At 58.1% G+C, this 15,978-nt stretch overlaps 1 protein-coding gene across 8 annotated transcripts; it reads left to right on the forward strand.

Annotated features, from left to right (window-relative positions):
• On the forward strand, positions 1 to 12,019 carry AMPD2 (adenosine monophosphate deaminase 2). Of its 8 annotated transcripts, XM_086391658.1 has the most exons (19): positions 35 to 479; positions 963 to 1,025; positions 5,307 to 5,437; positions 5,662 to 5,792; positions 6,289 to 6,357; positions 6,447 to 6,558; positions 6,795 to 6,981; positions 7,198 to 7,339; positions 7,463 to 7,552; positions 7,804 to 7,933; positions 8,073 to 8,267; positions 8,354 to 8,485; positions 8,652 to 8,815; positions 9,052 to 9,178; positions 9,267 to 9,430; positions 9,772 to 9,892; positions 10,163 to 10,336; positions 10,520 to 10,630; positions 10,954 to 12,019. In XM_086391658.1, the coding sequence occupies exons 3-19, from the start codon at positions 5,408 to 5,410 to the stop codon at positions 11,161 to 11,163; spliced, it is 2,289 nt and encodes a 762-aa protein (XP_086247784.1). In that variant the 5' UTR covers positions 35 to 479; positions 963 to 1,025; positions 5,307 to 5,407; the 3' UTR covers positions 11,164 to 12,019. The 8 variants fall into 8 exon arrangements, 5 of the variants coding, with proteins under 5 accessions (XP_086247783.1, XP_086247784.1, XP_086247786.1 ...); XM_086391657.1 differs by lacking the exon at positions 963 to 1,025 and having other exon boundaries at positions 1 to 479; XM_086391655.1 differs by lacking the exons at positions 35 to 479; positions 963 to 1,025 and adding an exon at positions 1,250 to 1,436.
• The last annotated feature ends 3,959 nt before the right edge of the window (positions 12,020 to 15,978 follow it).

The following is a 15,978-nucleotide window of genomic DNA, read 5'->3' on the forward strand; positions in this document are numbered from 1 at the left end:
GGGCAGGGGCGGGGCCACGGACCTGGCGGGGCCTGGGGCTGCGGAGGAGAGCGCCGTCGCTGGGGCGGCTTTGGTGGGGTCGCACCTGTTGCGTGACTTCCTCACGGTCCAGCTACCGGAATCCGACCCCGAATACCGTGAAAGTGTGGAGAGAAGTCCAGACGAGTTCCGGGTCCCGCTCTGGGGAGCACGTGGCCTGCCCGCCTCCCGAGTGCCGGGCTTGGGGGTCGGGGCTCCGGGGTCTACAAGGCCAGTACAGCGGCCCAGGTCGGCAGGGGGCCCGCCTCCAACCAGCCAGCAATTTTGAAAGACTGTCTTACTTCTCCCATCTCAGTGCCAGGGCAGGGGCCCTTGGAGCCACTTGGCAGGGTCTGGACCCTAGCCCTCCTCCCCTCCCTCGTGACCGGCTTTCCAGGCGGTGCAGACCCTGGCGGACAGACTCCCTGGTTCCCCACAGGGCTCGGGCAGCATGGCCTCAGGTGAGTGTGTGCGTGTGAAGGGGGGCAGGGTCTCTGGGACAGAGAAGTGCAGTGGCCAGAGTGACAATAGGGTGGGCACTGCTTTCAGACCTAGGGAAGGCGGCCGGCTCCTGGGGAGCGGCCAGGAGAGCAGAGCCTGAGTGTGGAAAGACAAGGAACGGTCAGAAGCTATTGGGGTTGCTTTCCCAGACCCCAGAGAAAGCCCCTGCCTCCTTGCCTCCCTGTCTTCTAAGAGGGCAGCTTCTGTGGACAGTGGAATTTTCCCAAGACAGGCTCCTCCCTGGATTGGACTGGGATTCTCAGTTCTACCCCATCCTCCCAGAACTGAACCACCTGGGCCGGAGGTTCAGATAAGGAAAAAAGGGGATTCTGCCCCAGAGGGGCTGTGTTTTCACGGAGTCCGCTGACCCTGAAAGAAATGTGTTCTGAGCCTGGGGTACCTGCGCTGGATCCCTCTCTCTATTATTATCTTTTTTCTCCCAGGCTGGCTGGACCAGTTAGCTTGAACTTTGACTCTCTTGCTCCAGAGCCCTGGCTCATAGCGGGGTTAGTAGGGTGCTTGGGGCTGGCCCATCCCCATTCTGTTTCCTCATCTCTACCCCCTCAGGCCCAGTTACCATCAGTCGAGTCACTCCAGGGATTGAGAAAGGGAGGGATAAGGGGCAGGGATGGAGGCCCCCCCTTCCTGAGGTTGCCTAGACAACATCAGAAATCGTGGCCAGGGCCTCTTCCGCCTGCGGGGCCTCTGCTTCCTGCATCAGTCACTCCCGCTGGGGGCGGGGCGGAGGAAGGGGTTGGATGTGGCAGAGCCAAGCCCAGCTGGTGCAGCTCAGACTACCCCCGCGGGCTCCGCGGCAGCCTGAGCCATGGCATCTTATTCATCTGGCCCCAGCAATCCCAAGGCCAAATATCCCTTTAAGAAGCGGGCCAGCCTCCAGGTTTCCTTTGCAGTACCAGGTGAGTGTATGCCTCCTGTCCTCAGTCTGGCCCTGCTCCCCACCCTCACCTCTTAGGGGGCCACGGGTCCCCTAACGAGGGGGACTTCTCTTACGCCTTCTCGGCAGTGATGCCCCTTGTCCTCTTCCCAGGGACAGCTGGCTTGGGAGGCGGTTTGGGGACGGAGGTGGGGTGCAGGGTGACTGGTTTCCGTGTCAGGGATGCGGTCCTCTGTAATGAGGAGTGGGCGTGGGTGTGGGTGCAGCGAGAGTGTACTTGCACACGTGTCCGTGTGTGGCTGTGCTAAGATTGTTTGCATGTGGAGTGTGTGTGGAGTGGGGGATGTGTGGGACTGACTGGTTTGCGGACTGGCCACACTGCTGGCGGCTGTGTGGTTACCAGGCAGACTCGGGCTGTCCTCCTGAGGTTAGTTTCTCTTTCCAGGATCCCAGATCTTGAACCCTCTTACTGGGCGTCTGACATTAGGGCACACTTACTGCTGTGGGCATCCAGGAGCTGAGGGCTCAGCTGTATCTATTGTTTGCAGTTTGTTCATTTCTGGTCTGTCTTGCGAGCTTCCTTGGAAGTGTGGGGTGCCCTTGGGCCGAGCCAGTGTTGGGGCTCAGGCTGGGGCTGCTGCCTGCCTGCATGTGCTCCTGCACCCTTTGGTTCGGCTCCCACTCCAGTAGACATCTCTGCACCATTTGGAGCTGGCAGCATGGTGCAGCTGTGCCCATCTTCCTGAGGGCTCCACTGCCCAGATATGTGTTTGCTGAGGGAATCTACCTGCTGTCTGCTGGTCTCAGGCCTGTGGCTAAGGGAAGCCCACCCCTACTTTGATGACCAGGTGAAGCTGGTGTTCCCCATCCCCCCAGCAGCTGTCTGTACTACCTTCTGTTTTTCTTATGCTCCTGAAGATGGTGGCCTGAGTTCTGTATTGGCCCGAGGGGCTCTGTTCTCTGTGCCCAGGTCTGTGCCCCCACAGCGTGTGTCCCCTGAGGCTAGATTTGTCCACATTCGGGTGGTCGCATGGTGGGAGCAGCTGATACTTGTAGGTCAAAGCCTGGAGTAGTCTCTGCCTACTGGGGCAGCCTTGGTAGTGAGTGAGGGGCTCTGGTCAAGTGCGTAGACAGGTTGGCAAGAATCTTGGAGTTAATGGGAATGGCTAGGGCATAGCCCCCTATGACTTTTGGCCACCTCTCCCACGCTGTGTGTGTGTGTGTGTGTGTGTGTGTGTGTGTGGTGTGTGTGGTGCTGTGGCACAGACCCTGGGAGAAAGTGACCAGTAGGTGACTGGTCCTCAGGGAGTGGTGGTTACTGCCTGTGTGTCACCTTTAGTGAGCCCTGGCAGTCCTTTATGGTGGCCCAACAGGCTGAGGGGATGGTGCTGCTTGCTAGGACCTGTCCAGACCAGCGTTTCTGAGGAGGCCCTGGGTCACCCTGCTAGGGGAGGTGGTTGAGATCAGGGCCTCTGTGTCAGTTCTGCTGACTTGATACAGACCAGTTCTGGGGGTCTGTGGCTGGCCTCTCTGGAGGGGTTAGAAAAGGGGAGGATTGGGTAGGATCAGGGTTCTTGGGCGGAATACAAGAACCTTAGGCTGTGCCTTAAACTCTGAGGGCCGAGCTAGTGCCCATCTTTTCTTCCTTTTTCTGCTCTGCTCTCTTCCAAGTCAGAGATAGTGTCCCCACCCCACCCATTCTGTTCCCTTCACGCCCAGTCCTGTGTGCCTCTCTGATCTGGAACTCGAAGCTCCACCCACCCCCAGTGGGTGGGACTGCATGTGGGAAGTGTTTGGAGGGTCCCAGGAGTTCCTAATCACAGATGATGGGGCTTTCCAGAATGCTTGCAGAGCCGTATCTCTGTGTGCCTTATGGTAGCTGTGGCTAGGCAGGGCAGGATCCCTTATCACCCCATTGTAGGCAGACTTGAAGCCTCCAGATGGTAGAGACTCACCAGTAATTGGGAACAGAGTCAAACTTAAGTCCTCCAAATTCTAGCCCTATGTCTGAACCTCTCTTCCCAGGCGTTTTATCCCCGACAATAGGCTTGGAGAAGAGTTGGAGGTCTAGGGGGCTGTGAACTGGTCTCTGGGGCAGCAGGGAAGCTCCATACACTGGTTGCTCCCTGGACTAAGTGTCTACCCCTGGTGCCAGCCAGCACATCTCCCCTGCAGAGGCCCCATCTCTCCCAAGGGACCCTATAGTCAGGGGCCCAGAGGACAGTGGTGAGCAAAACAAGGCCACTGGGCAGAGGGAGCTGACCTAGGGGTGTTGGGGTGTGGAGCCCAGGAGGGCTGGTGCCCTCTCCTGCCCTTTGGTCAGCCAGGCCCTGCATGCTGTCCCCTGGGGCACTGCATTTTAAGGGGGCTTGTCCCTTCCCTGCCAGCCCACCCTGCCCATATCAGTCTGCTCTGCTCCTCCCCCTTGGGGGCCCCACTTTGGGCTGGGCCCTGGCACTGTAGAGGTTAAGGCCCTGTTCAGTTTGGGGGTTTCTCTTATCTCCCAGCTGTGCTACTCCTTCCCTTGATTTCTGAGCTCCCCTGAGCTTCCCCAGCCCCCTGCTTGCCAGCATCCCAGGGTCTCCCCTGCACACAGCTGCACTTGGTACAGCCCGTGCCGGCCCCTGAGCTGTCCTGGGGGACTGGCTGCAGCTCCACTCAGCAAACAGGCGGGCGAGGGGCACAGGGCTGTTGGCCGGCGCTGCCTGACTCTGCAGGTAGGACCCAGGCAGGCAGCAGGGTTTCTGTGTGGGGGGCTAGATCCTAGATCTGAGACAGATACCCCCTCTTCTTTTTGTCCAGCTGTGGGACAGGACTCAGGTTTTTGGGAAGCAGCCTGGAGACTTCAAAGCGTGCCACCTGGGTAGAGCTTCCAGTCCATCCCTAAGCCACAGTGGGGAGGGGAAAGGAGGGTGCTGAAGGGGAGCACCCCAGAGCTGGCTGGAGAGCTTCCTGCTGGGGAGGGTGGCTTGGGGAGCCCAGGGAGGGTTCTTGGGAGTGGGCTGGGAGCTCAGGCAGCCTCTCTAGACTCTTCAGCTTCAAGGTCTTTAGTGCCAGCCTCCTGTGGAAGCTGAGGAATCCTTCCCTCTGTGGAGAGAGACTCCGGCTGCCGATCCTCCCTTCCCCAGGCCCTCCCCAGGGCCTCCGGCCCAGATCCCGGGGCCTCTGAGTGGCGCAGACTGTTTGTGGCAGCTCCCTTTGGAGGGGCAGCCAGCAGTGGGAGGGGCAGGCTGAGGCCAGGCCACATCTTGGCAGTCCTGGGGTCCTGGGGGAGAGGGCAGGCCTCCCAGGAGGAGGTCAGGGTCCTGCTCCCAAGCAAGTCCTCCACTTCCTCTCCTCCTCTTCCCTCGGGGGCTGGTCCCCAGGCCAGAGCCGAGTGGCAGCTGTGCTCCCCCAGGCTCTGTAGGTCTAGGTCAGCCTGCCCTCGAGGGGCCGTCTGCTCATCCAGAGGCAGGTCTGACCCTGGACTGTCTGCCATGGAAGCTGTGCGCCGGGCTTCGCTGGTGTGGATGAGCGCCTGGAGAGAGAGAGAGAGTGAGAGTGTGCATATGTGTGCATGGATACGTGGGTGCTCCCTGTAGCAGGCACTCACCTGGAGGTTCTCTCACAGCCCGATGGAGTGGCCCCTGGTCCAGGATCCAGAGTTTTATTCCTGGGGTGAATGAGTCCGTTTGTTGTAGGGGCAGACTCTTAGCCCCACCCCCGAACCTGGAATGGGTGAGGGGTCCCCGGGCCAGACTGCAGGTGAGGTCCATGGGTAGGCTCATGCCTCAGCCTCTGAGCGGGGCTGGCCTCTCTCTGGGGCTGCCCTGGGGTCATGCCAGGGCCCAGGGCTTCCAGTGCACTCAGGCCCTGGCCCTCACCCTTTGACCCCACATCACTGTCTCCACAGAGGCTCGGGGTGGGCTGGGGGCCCCTCCGCTACAGTCTGCCCGATCCCTGCCAGGCCCTGCCCCCTGCCTCAAGCACTTCCCGCTCGACCTGCGCACGTCCATGGATGGCAAATGCAAGGAGATCGCCGAGGTATCGCTTGGCACCACCCCCTGCGTTTCCCCCACTCAACCCGGTCGCTGCCTCCACGCCTGGTCCCTGCTCCCTGCACCCCTCCACCTCAGCTGTCCCCTTACTTTATATTTGGCTCTGCCCTGATCCCTAGGTGGTCCCAGGTACCCCCAGCCCCTGTCCCCTCCCTGCATTCCTGGACCCTGACGGCTTGGCCACACTGACCCTGCCTTCCCTCCCACCAGGAGCTGTTCAGCCGCTCCCTGGCTGAAAGTGAGCTCCGCAGCGCCCCTTACGAGTTCCCGGAGGAGAGCCCCATCGAGCAGCTGGAGGAGCGGAGGCAGCGCCTGGAGCGGCAGATCAGCCAGGATGTCAAGTGAGCCCCCAGCTGCAGAGCCAGGCGGCCACGGGGCGGGGGCTCAGCCAAGCCGCTGTAGGGTGTGGGGTCACAGCCAGGCGGCGGCTATGGGGTTGTGGGGAGGGGCACAGGGCAGTCCGCCCAGCATCCCTCTGTTTGCTCCTGGGCACTTGCAGAGCCCCGTCATTGTTCTCTTACAACCAGTCCTGCCCCTGGGCCACCCCTGGGAGGTGGCACAGAGTAGTGTGGTGTTTAGACATAGGCTTTGGGGTCAGGCTGCTGGGCTCTGCCCGGTTCAGCCTTCTGCCCACCAGTGTGTCTGGGAACATGTTGCTTAACTTCTGGGTGTGTTTTCTCATCTCTGACGTGGGGCGAGAGCAGCCTGCGTGGCCCAGGGTTCTTCAGCCCTGTGAGGGCCACACATGACAACATGCGCACGGCACCTCAGACGGTGCAGGGCTCTGGCTAGGAACACGGGCCTCATCATGGGCCCGCCCTCTCCTCTCACCTCCAGGCTGGAGCCGGACATCCTGCTTCGGGCCAAGCAAGATTTCCTGAAGACTGACAGTGACTCAGACTTCCAGTGAGGAGGGCAGAGGGGCACGGGGGCTGCGGGGCTGGGGCCTGTCCCTCTGCTGCTTCCAGCCCCTTTCTTGTCCTCCCCACTTGTAGGCTCTACAAGGAGAAGGGTGAGGGGCAGGGTGACCGGGGCCTGTGGGAGCGCGACGCGGTGCTGGAGCGGGAGTTTCAGCGGGTGACCATCTCTGGGGAGGAGAAGTGTGGGGTGAGTGTCCCCGTCCTTGCATCCTGCTGGGCTCCCCAAGTCTGGGCTATGGGGATAGAGGCTAGAGGGGCTGTTTCTCTTTCTAAAAGCTGGAGAGGCAGAGGCTCTGGTTGGGAGCTAGTCACCCTGTTGAGCATAGAATGGTCTGAGTGTTTCTGGGGTACGGGCCTCAGGAAGGAGGTGAGAGCAGGCTGGGTCTGGGACCGAGGAGAGCGCGTCCACATCTCTGTCTCTAGGTGCCCTTCACAGACCTGCTGGATGCAGCCAAGAGCGTGGTGCGGGCGCTGTTCATCCGGGAGAAGTACATGGCCCTGTCGCTGCAGAGCTTCTGCCCTACCACCCGCCGGTACCTGCAGCAGCTGGCTGAGAAGCCCCTGGAGACACGCACCTACGAGCAGGGCCCCGACACCCCCGTGTCCGCTGGTGGGACCCCCCATCCCTGTCCTACTCCGTGTGCCCTGGCATCCCAGCCACCCTGAGCCGTGTGCCCAGGAACCTCAGCCTGCCTCCTTCTTCCCAGCCTCTTGGCACACAGGGCGGCGAGGCAGGGGCAGGAGCTGTCCTGCTGGGGCCTCTGGGCCGGGAAGCAGGTGGCCTGGAAGAGCCCTGGCCCTGACTCCACCCTCCTCACCCCTGCAGATGCCCCGGTGCACCCACCAGTGCTGGAGCAGCACCCCTATGAGCACTGTGAGCCGAGCACCATGCCTGCGGACCTGGGCTTGGGCCTGCGCATGGTGCGGGGCGTGGTTCATGTGTACACCCGCAGGGAACCTGATGAGCAGTAAGAGGGGTGTGGGGTGTGCTGGGGGCTGTGGAGGGGCAGAGACTAAGGGGATGGCATTGGCTCAGGAGGGCCCACAGGGGCTCCTGGCTTGCTCTCACCGAAGCTCCCCTTACACACCAGCTGCTCAGAGGTGGAGCTGCCATATCCCGACCTGCAGGAATTTGTGGCAGATGTCAATGTGCTGATGGCTCTGATCATCAATGGCCCCATGTGAGTCCGCGCCTGTCCCAGACACTCGGCTCCTCTCCCAGCTCAGATTTTTCCAGTCTGGCCCCTGACACCTGTCACCCAGTCTCACCCTTTCATAGTCCCTGAGTCCTAGACGTCCTCCATCTTCGGCTGCTGTCCCCTTGGCAGCCCCATTCCTGACCCTCTGGCTCCCGCCCTCGTCTCTGCCACCCAGGCCCTCCCGGGTGCCTCCCTGCATGCCTGAGCCCCTGCCTGGTTCTTCTCCTGCCCAGAAAGTCATTCTGTTACCGCCGGCTCCAGTACCTGAGCTCCAAGTTCCAGATGCATGTGCTGCTCAACGAAATGAAGGAGCTGGCCGCGCAGAAGAAGGTGCCACACCGAGATTTCTACAACATCCGCAAGGTGGGTCCTCCCCACCCAACTGACCCAGCGCCCCTGCCCAGCCTCCCCCTCCATGGCCTGCCCGCCTCCCCAGCATCCAGTTTGGAGAGTCCTCCCGCATCCCACCGCCCAGGCCCCAGCAGTCCCCGTTCCATCGCAGGTGGACACACACATCCATGCCTCATCCTGCATGAACCAGAAGCATCTGCTGCGCTTCATCAAACGGGCGATGAAGCGGCACCTGGAGGAGATCGTGCACGTGGAGCAGGGTCGTGAGCAGACGCTACGGGAAGTCTTCGAGAGCATGAACCTCACGGCCTACGACCTGAGTGTGGACACGCTCGACGTGCATGCGGTCTGTCCACGGCACGGGGGCTGAGAGGCTGGGCTGGTGTGCAGGCTGGGGTTCAGGGGTGACCTGGGCTGGCCTTTCTCCCCCAGGACAGAAACACCTTCCATCGCTTTGACAAGTTCAATGCCAAATACAACCCCATTGGGGAGTCCGTCCTCCGAGAGATCTTCATCAAGACGGACAACAGGGTTTCTGGGAAGTACTTTGCTCACATCATCAAGGTGAGGAGGAGGGCAGCCCTCCCTGACTGAGTGAGAGCCTGGGTGGATGGGGGTTTGTGGGGTGGGTGAGAGGCGTGAAGAGGTCAGACGGAGCGTGCCTCGTGGGCACAGGGACAGGGATGAGGGAGAAGCCTGAGGGTGACAGTTGCCCACACATGCTGCTCAGGAGGTGATGTCTGACCTGGAGGAGAGCAAATACCAGAACGCGGAGCTGCGGCTCTCCATCTACGGGCGCTCAAGGGACGAGTGGGACAAGCTAGCACGCTGGGCCGTCACGCACCGTGTCCACTCCCCCAACGTGCGCTGGCTCGTGCAGGTGCCCCGCCTCTTGTGAGTGTCCCTGGGCGTGGGAGGGAACGTGGGGGGCAGAGGTCATGGGGCCAGGGCTGGCCTCCTGCCCTCTGGGATGGCTGAGCCTCCCCCATCCCAGCCGAGCCCTTGGAACAGGAGGGAGCCCTGGCTCCACTCACGGTCTCTCCAGCTCCTCTCACTCAGTATGGCTCAGAAGTGCTTCTGTGGTTCTGCCCTGACCTGCGCACATCCGTGTACCTACATCTTGTCCGCAGCGATGTGTACCGGACCAAGGGCCAGCTGGCCAACTTCCAGGAGATGCTGGAGAACATCTTCCTGCCATTGTTCGAGGCCACCATCCACCCTGCCAGCCACCCGGAGCTGCATCTCTTCCTGGAGCATGTGAGGGGGTGGCCTGGGTCTGGGTGTGGGGAAGACATTGCCTCAGGCCCGGCTGTAGCTCTGGGCCTGACCCAGCGTCCTGGGCCAGGTGGACGGCTTTGACAGTGTGGATGATGAGTCCAAGCCCGAGAACCATGTCTTCAACCTGGAGAGCCCGCTCCCTGAGGCTTGGGTGGAGGAGGACAACCCGCCCTACGCCTACTACCTGTACTACACCTTCGCCAACATGGCCATGCTGAACCACCTTCGCAGGTGCCTGCCCTGGGCTCCGCAGGTGCTCCCAGCCCCTGGGAGGGGGTGGGCAGCAGGCCCCGGTGCACCCGCCTGGCATCTCTACCCGCATGGCTAGCTCTCAGTCATCAGGCCTTGCTCCAGGCCTGCCCTGGGGCCCGCTGGGGCCACCTGACCCACCTCTTACCCCCAGTCTTGGATCTGATGGGTTGTTTCTCTGCCCCTGGGGCTCTGTAGTTCAACCCTCACAGCCAAGAACCTACCGCTGACCCCTGGTCCTCGGCCCACAGAGTCACTGGGTTGGGGCTTAGGAGCCTGAGCGCACCAGGCTTGGGACCCAATGCTGTCTTCTGGCCCCCCAGACAGAGGGGCTTCCATACGTTCGTGCTGAGGCCACACTGCGGGGAGGCGGGGCCCATCCACCACCTGGTGTCGGCCTTCATGCTGGCTGAGAACATCTCGCACGGGCTGCTTCTGCGCAAGGTCAGGCTCTGCACCCCTGCCTCCCCTGTCCCAGAGGCTCCCCTCCTCCCTGTCTATCAGGCCTCTTCAGCAGCTGATCCTCTCCTCACCCACCCCCAGCTGGGACCCCAGCCTCTACACCAAGGCCCCAGTTCAGAACCTGGCTGTAACCGACCCTCTGCAACTGCTGCCCAGCCTGGACTGCCCTCCAACCTGCACTGTGGCCTGTACCCCCAAGAACCAGGTGTCCTCCCCAACCTGACAGGCCCACCCTCCCTGTCGCCCACCCAGGCCCCGGTCCTGCAGTACCTGTATTACCTGGCCCAGGTTGGCATCGCCATGTCCCCGCTCAGCAACAACAGCCTCTTCCTCAGCTACCACCGGAACCCGCTCCCCGAGTACCTGTCCCGCGGCCTCATGGTCTCGCTGTCCACGGACGATCCCCTGCAGTTCCATTTCACCAAGGTCAGCGCCCGGTAGGCAGCCAGGCAGGCGGGTGTCCTGGGGCACAAAGGCCCCCTGGACTGAGGGGCCTCGGGGCTGGTGCTGCCCTCTGCTGGTGGAGCGCAGTGTGCCTCGTGGTCAGCCCCCGGGATGGGTGGGCAGCAGGCCCCGGTGTACCTGCCTGAGGGAACCTGGCCCCTGCAGGAGCCGCTGATGGAGGAGTATAGCATCGCCACCCAGGTGTGGAAGCTCAGCTCCTGTGACATGTGCGAGCTGGCACGCAACAGTGTGCTCATGAGTGGCTTCTCCCACAAGGTACCCACCCCCTCGCCATCCCTCTCCTCCCCCGCTCTGCATCTGGGAAGGTCCTGGGGGTGCTGGGCTCGGAGGTGAAGAATCTGCCCGCAATGTAGGAGACTCGAGTTCAGTCCCTGGGTTAGGAAGATTACCTGGAGGAGCAAATGGCAACCCACTCCAGGATTCTTGCTTGGGAAATCCCATGGACAGAGGAGCCTAGCGGACTACAGTCCATGGGATCACACAGTCAGACATGACCAAGTGACTAACACACACAGACACGCAGGGCTGCTGGCCTCTCAGAGCGAGCTGCAGCCCTGCCCCTTACCCTGCCCCTCCAGGTGAAGAGCCACTGGCTGGGACCCAACTATACCAAGGAGGGCCCTGAGGGCAATGACATCCGCCGCACCAACGTGCCGGACATCCGCGTGGGCTACCGCCACGAGACCCTGTGCCAGGAGCTGGCGCTCATCACGCAGGCCGTGCAGAGCGAGATGCTGGAGACCATCCCGGAGGAGGGGGGCATCACCATGAGCCCCGGGCCTCAGTGAGCCTGGCCCCTGCAGTGCCCTTCATCTCGGCACCTTGCCCACGCTCTGTCTGCAGACCCCTCCCAGCCTGTTCTGGTCTCTGCATGTGTCGTCCTTCCTTGTTCTGTCCTGCATGTTTCTACCTGTGTCTGTCCCTGTGCCGCCCCGGGGCAAGTGGAGCCGCTTTGCCCTCGTCTTGGCTCATGTGGCACCTGAGGGCCCAGGTTTGAGGTCTGCCCCACCGGAAGCTCTGTCCCAGGATCCTCTGAAGCCTGACCGGTCCTTTGGGCATCTGAGAGCTCGGGGTGGTTGTGGGGGGCTGGCCCCTCTAATCCTTGGGGTCCTGCTTGGGCAAATTCAGCCTTTGACTGGAGCTTGAATTTAGGCCCCCGTCTTGTTTATGTGGCCGGAGAGGCAGTCAGGTGTGGCCTGTACACGTATGTTGTTGTGGGCATGGGCTGCCTGGGATCTGTGAGCTCCCCCAGCTCCTCGGCAGGTAGGGTTGGCTGAGTCCCAGCCTTGGCTTCCTGGACTCAGGCCCTGGAGGTGCTGGACCACCGCCTCTGCCAAGTCACTGCCCAGCAGCTTTCTCTGTCCTTTTCTGGTCTGTGTGCTCCTCTGGTGTCAGCTTCTGGTGCCTCTGTGGGAGGGGACAGCCGCCCTGTGCTGTGTCCGGGGCCCTTGTAGCAGGAGGGTCCCGGATCTGCCACCGGCCCTGAGGGTAGTAACCCCACTGTGATCCCCAGAGTTTTGACCTCACCTGGATCCCCCCTGGTCCCCTGTGTTGTGATCTGGACTGAGGTCTTTGCTGTGAAATGCAGTGTTTCATACAATCCCATCTTTCCTAGTGCATGAGAAATAAAGATTATTTAAGTAATGAGGCAGGTGGAGTCTCTGTTGGGAGAGGGAGAGCCGTGCTGGACGGTGGCTGAGGTCAGATCCAGGAGCATTGTGGATGGAGGGACAGCAAGTTCTGAGGGGAACGAATGGACTTGACTGTTTATGCATGTGGAAACTGACAGAGGAAGCGAGGTGGGAGGAGAGGCCCACCAGGGACCCAACTGCTGCCCCTAGGCCCTCATCCAGCTCGGCCCACCCCCTCGGAAGTGGACAGCTGGCTCCAGGTCTGGGGCACATCCATATCACATCATTTTGGGGAGTAGCATCCCCTTTCCACTTTCTCCATCCTCCTCCCTCTCAGCCTCTGGTAGATGTGGGAATATGTGCTTACATGCAACCCTGAGGCCAGTGGTTCTGCAACTCCAGGAGCATCAGGTTCTTCTGGGGAGCTTGTTTAAAATGCCATTTCCAGGTCCTGCCCTCAGAGACTCTGAGTCAGTAGGTGGGAGGCATAGTGCAGAAATCTGCCTGTTCCCAGCAGATTCTCTTGCAAAGAGTTGGAGCAAGCCTGTGCTTTCTGAATGCAGACTTAAAGCAACTTGGCTTCAGTCCCATGGTTAATGCATGGTTTTTGGGACCACCTCCTTGGGCACAGAGGTTGCTGGAGTCTGTTGTTCATGTAAGGAGGAGAGTAGGGTTTTGGGTTGGTGATAGAGAAGCTGTTTCCTGCTGCTGCTGCTGAATGGGGAGAAAGACGCGTTGTTCATTCTCTTCTGACTCAATTAGCCCTGGAACAGCATGAGCCTGTGTGTCTGAGGGCCTGGTGAGGGAGCAGGAGGCTGGCTTCCCTACTCTCCGTCAGCCTGCCCCTCTCCAGCCCCATCTCTCTTCCTGCATTTGCACCTCTGGGCAGAGGCTCCCTGATGCCACTGCCACCTGAGAGCTACGGGCTCGCTCCTGGCCAAGACCCAGGGTCCTTCTGTCTTCAGAAGCCATCTCTAGCCAATTCATTCTAGCCATTTATACAGTGGAGAGCAGAGTGTTAGAGCTGGATGATGAGCAAGAGATTGTACAAGTCTGGCTGATTTCTGTTGGGGATGGAACGGGCTCAGGGGATGGAATGGGCCAGTGGCTGAGTCTGGGCTGGAGCCAGGGGAGCTCGGGGCCCACGCTGGGCCTAAATCTGCCCACGGGAGGATCTTTTTTTTTTTTTTTTTTTTTTCCGGGAGGATCTTTAACAGGCTGATGGGAACTTACTTTTCAAGGAAGTGAATGTATTTAATAACAAACATGCTATGTCTTCATTTGTAAGCTAAAAAAAGGATTTCTAGAAGGGTTCCTTAAAGACAAGAGCTGCCTTAGGACAGCAAAGACTCCTTATTTACTCATTGTAAATGAGTAAATGAACTTGTTTTATTATAGAATCCTCATTCCGTTTTTTCGTCTCTTGTACACTCTTCTCAGTGTTATGAGGCCTCGCTGTAAGTATATTACCAGTTTAAAAAGTTTCTTAGCAACTCCTCCCGCCCCCCTACTATTTTTTTTTTAAAAAACTTGTGGAGTTTTTGTTTCTCAGAAATTTCTCTTTTAAACACTTATTGAGAGCAAATAATTTTAAGTCAGCCCTTAATACTTTTTCCTAACTGAAAAGAATAATTTTCATGAAAGAAATTTGGAAAATACAGAAAAGTAAGAAGAAGAAAAAAGTCCACTCACAATCCACCAGTTTCAACAGATATTTGGTCAACTTCTGAGATACATTTATATGTTTAAAATATATTTTATATTACATATTTTTTAGCTCTTTTTTAAAAGACATTAAAAAATATTTTTTTAAATTAGAGGATAATTGCTTTACAATACTGTGTTGGCTTCTGCCCTATATCAACATGAAATCATACGTGTATTATTTTGTATTTTAAAAATATTTTAATGTCTTTCCACATTTCATTAATATTTTCATATTCTTTATAAATTTTAATTACTGTACACTGTCCCATGGTGAGCCTCACCATAATTGACCATCAGGGCTCTTCTTTGTTAGGAATAACTGTGGCCTAATGTCATGGCTACCTACCACTGTCTCCTGTGGTGCCAGATCACAGGGGTTTGAACTTTGGCTTCACTGCTTACTGGCTCTGTGACCTTGGACAAGTTACTTCCCCTCTCTGTGCCTCCATGTCCTCACTGTTTTCATAGGGATAATAACAGCAATAATAATAGCAATCAATAATAATAATCCTCACAGGTTGACTCTGGATTCATTGAATCTCTGGATATAAAGCACTAAGTGCTCAATAAGTATTAGATATTATTATCTCTGCATATAAGGCTTTGGGCTTCCCAGGTGGCTATCATGGTAAAAAACCTACCTGCCAATCCCAGAGATGCAGGAGGCCCGGGTTTGATCCCTGGGTCAAGAAGATCCCCTGGAAAAGGACATGGCAACCCACTTCAGTATCCTTGCCTGAAAAGTCCTATGGACAGAGGAGCCTGGTGGGCTACAGCCCACAGGGTCGTAAAGAGTTGGACACGACTGAAGCAACTTAGCATGCAAATAAGGTTTTACAGAATATTCCTAATCTTGATACCCATGAGTAAAATGACCAGGTCCAAGGTATCTATCATCTGTCTGTCTTACTGCTTCTTGATAGAATGAATCAAAGCGTGTAAACTGCAGTTAAAATTCTTTCCCGCCCTCTACCTCTCCCATGCCTCCTGTGCAGTCCTGCCTCCTTCCCTTTCATGGGATCACGTTGAGCCCCTCCCCGTGACCGGCTCGGGAGGCATGCATGGAAGGCTTTGTGAAGAGGCTGCATCTTCCCTCCTTAGGGCTTCTGCCTCTTGCATGGAGAAGGGAGTGGAGTGATGGTGGATGGCAGAGGGAATTTAAAAAACTAGTCTGCTCCGAAAGGCCCCAAACAGAATGCAATAAAATAGGCAAGTCAGCTTGCCTTGGCCAGTCTGCCTTGAATGGGGCCAGCCATGAATAAAGTCTGCACCGGGGGACTGTCCCTTGTCAGTCACAAAACACTGTGGTTGGGCGGGTTGTGCCAGGACACATCACACTCTGGCCTGCCCTACTTCACCTTCCCGTGCCCCATCCTGCGGGACTTGAGGGGACCAGGGGGGCACTGGTTGTGCCCCTAGATGGGAGGGGCTGGTAAGGCTTGGTTAGGATGACAGTGATCCTAATTTCCAAAGCTTTTATAAGAATGTTCACTCCATCAAAGCATTGCCTCATTTGTAAATGTATTTATATGGAATTCCAATAGAGATTTAAGCATTAAATCACATTTAACCCAACATTTGGCAAATCATTCTGCTTTCAAAATGAGAATAATCTATGAAGAAAGTGTTAGGCACTCAGTTGTGTCTGACTCTTTGCAGCCCCGTGGACTGTAGCCCACCAGGCTCCTCTGTCCATGGAATACTGGAGTGGGTAGCCATTCCCTTCTCCAGAAGATCTTCCCAACCCAGGGATCTAACCCAGGTCTCCTGCATTGCGGGCAGATTCTTTACTGTCTGAGCCACCAGGGAAGCCCAAGTTGCCCAAATTAGGATACCCTGGACCATCTTGGGTGGGTGGTCTTGCAGCTGGACCTGCTGGGGCAGCCTGCATGTCTGGAGATGGGGAGGAGCCAAGTGTCCTGGCTTTATGAGCAACCCTAGGGCTTCCCAGGTGGCATTAGAGGTAAAGAACCTGCCTGCCAATGCAGGAGACAAAACATGGGCTTCATCCCTGAGTCGGGAAGATGCCCTGGAGGAGGGGCACAGCAACCCACTCCACTCCAGTATTCTTGCCTGGAGAATCCTGTGGACAGAGGAGCCTGGCAGGCTACGGTCCTTAGGGTCGCAAAGAGTCGGACACGACTGAAGCGACTTAGCATGCACCCTCCTGTTTAGGGGCCAGGGTGGACTTCCAAAGGCCCAGGAAATGTTGGAGATTTAAAGAAAATCTTTGAGGGCTGCAAACTATGAAAAAGACAATGTCAA

The sequence above is a fragment of the Bos grunniens genome, chromosome 3 (assembly GCF_055505025.1).
Source record: "Bos grunniens cultivar Pamir isolate PY7600 chromosome 3, Bosgru_T2T1.0, whole genome shotgun sequence".
NCBI lineage: Eukaryota > Metazoa > Chordata > Mammalia > Artiodactyla > Bovidae > Bos > Bos grunniens.

What these genes read in the sequence shown, in the direction of transcription:
- AMPD2 (XM_086391655.1), top strand. Translation starts at nt 1,346, where the DNA reads ATGGCATCTTATTCATCTGGCCCCAGCAATCCCAAGGCCAAATATCCC. An exon ending in GACAGTGACTCAGACTTCCA is followed by an intron (nt 6,358 to 6,446) that starts GTGAGGAGGGCA and finishes CCCCACTTGTAG; the next exon opens with GCTCTACAAGGAGAAGGGTG. An exon ending in ATGCTGAACCACCTTCGCAG is followed by an intron (nt 9,431 to 9,771) that starts GTGCCTGCCCTG and finishes CTGGCCCCCCAG; the next exon opens with ACAGAGGGGCTTCCATACGT.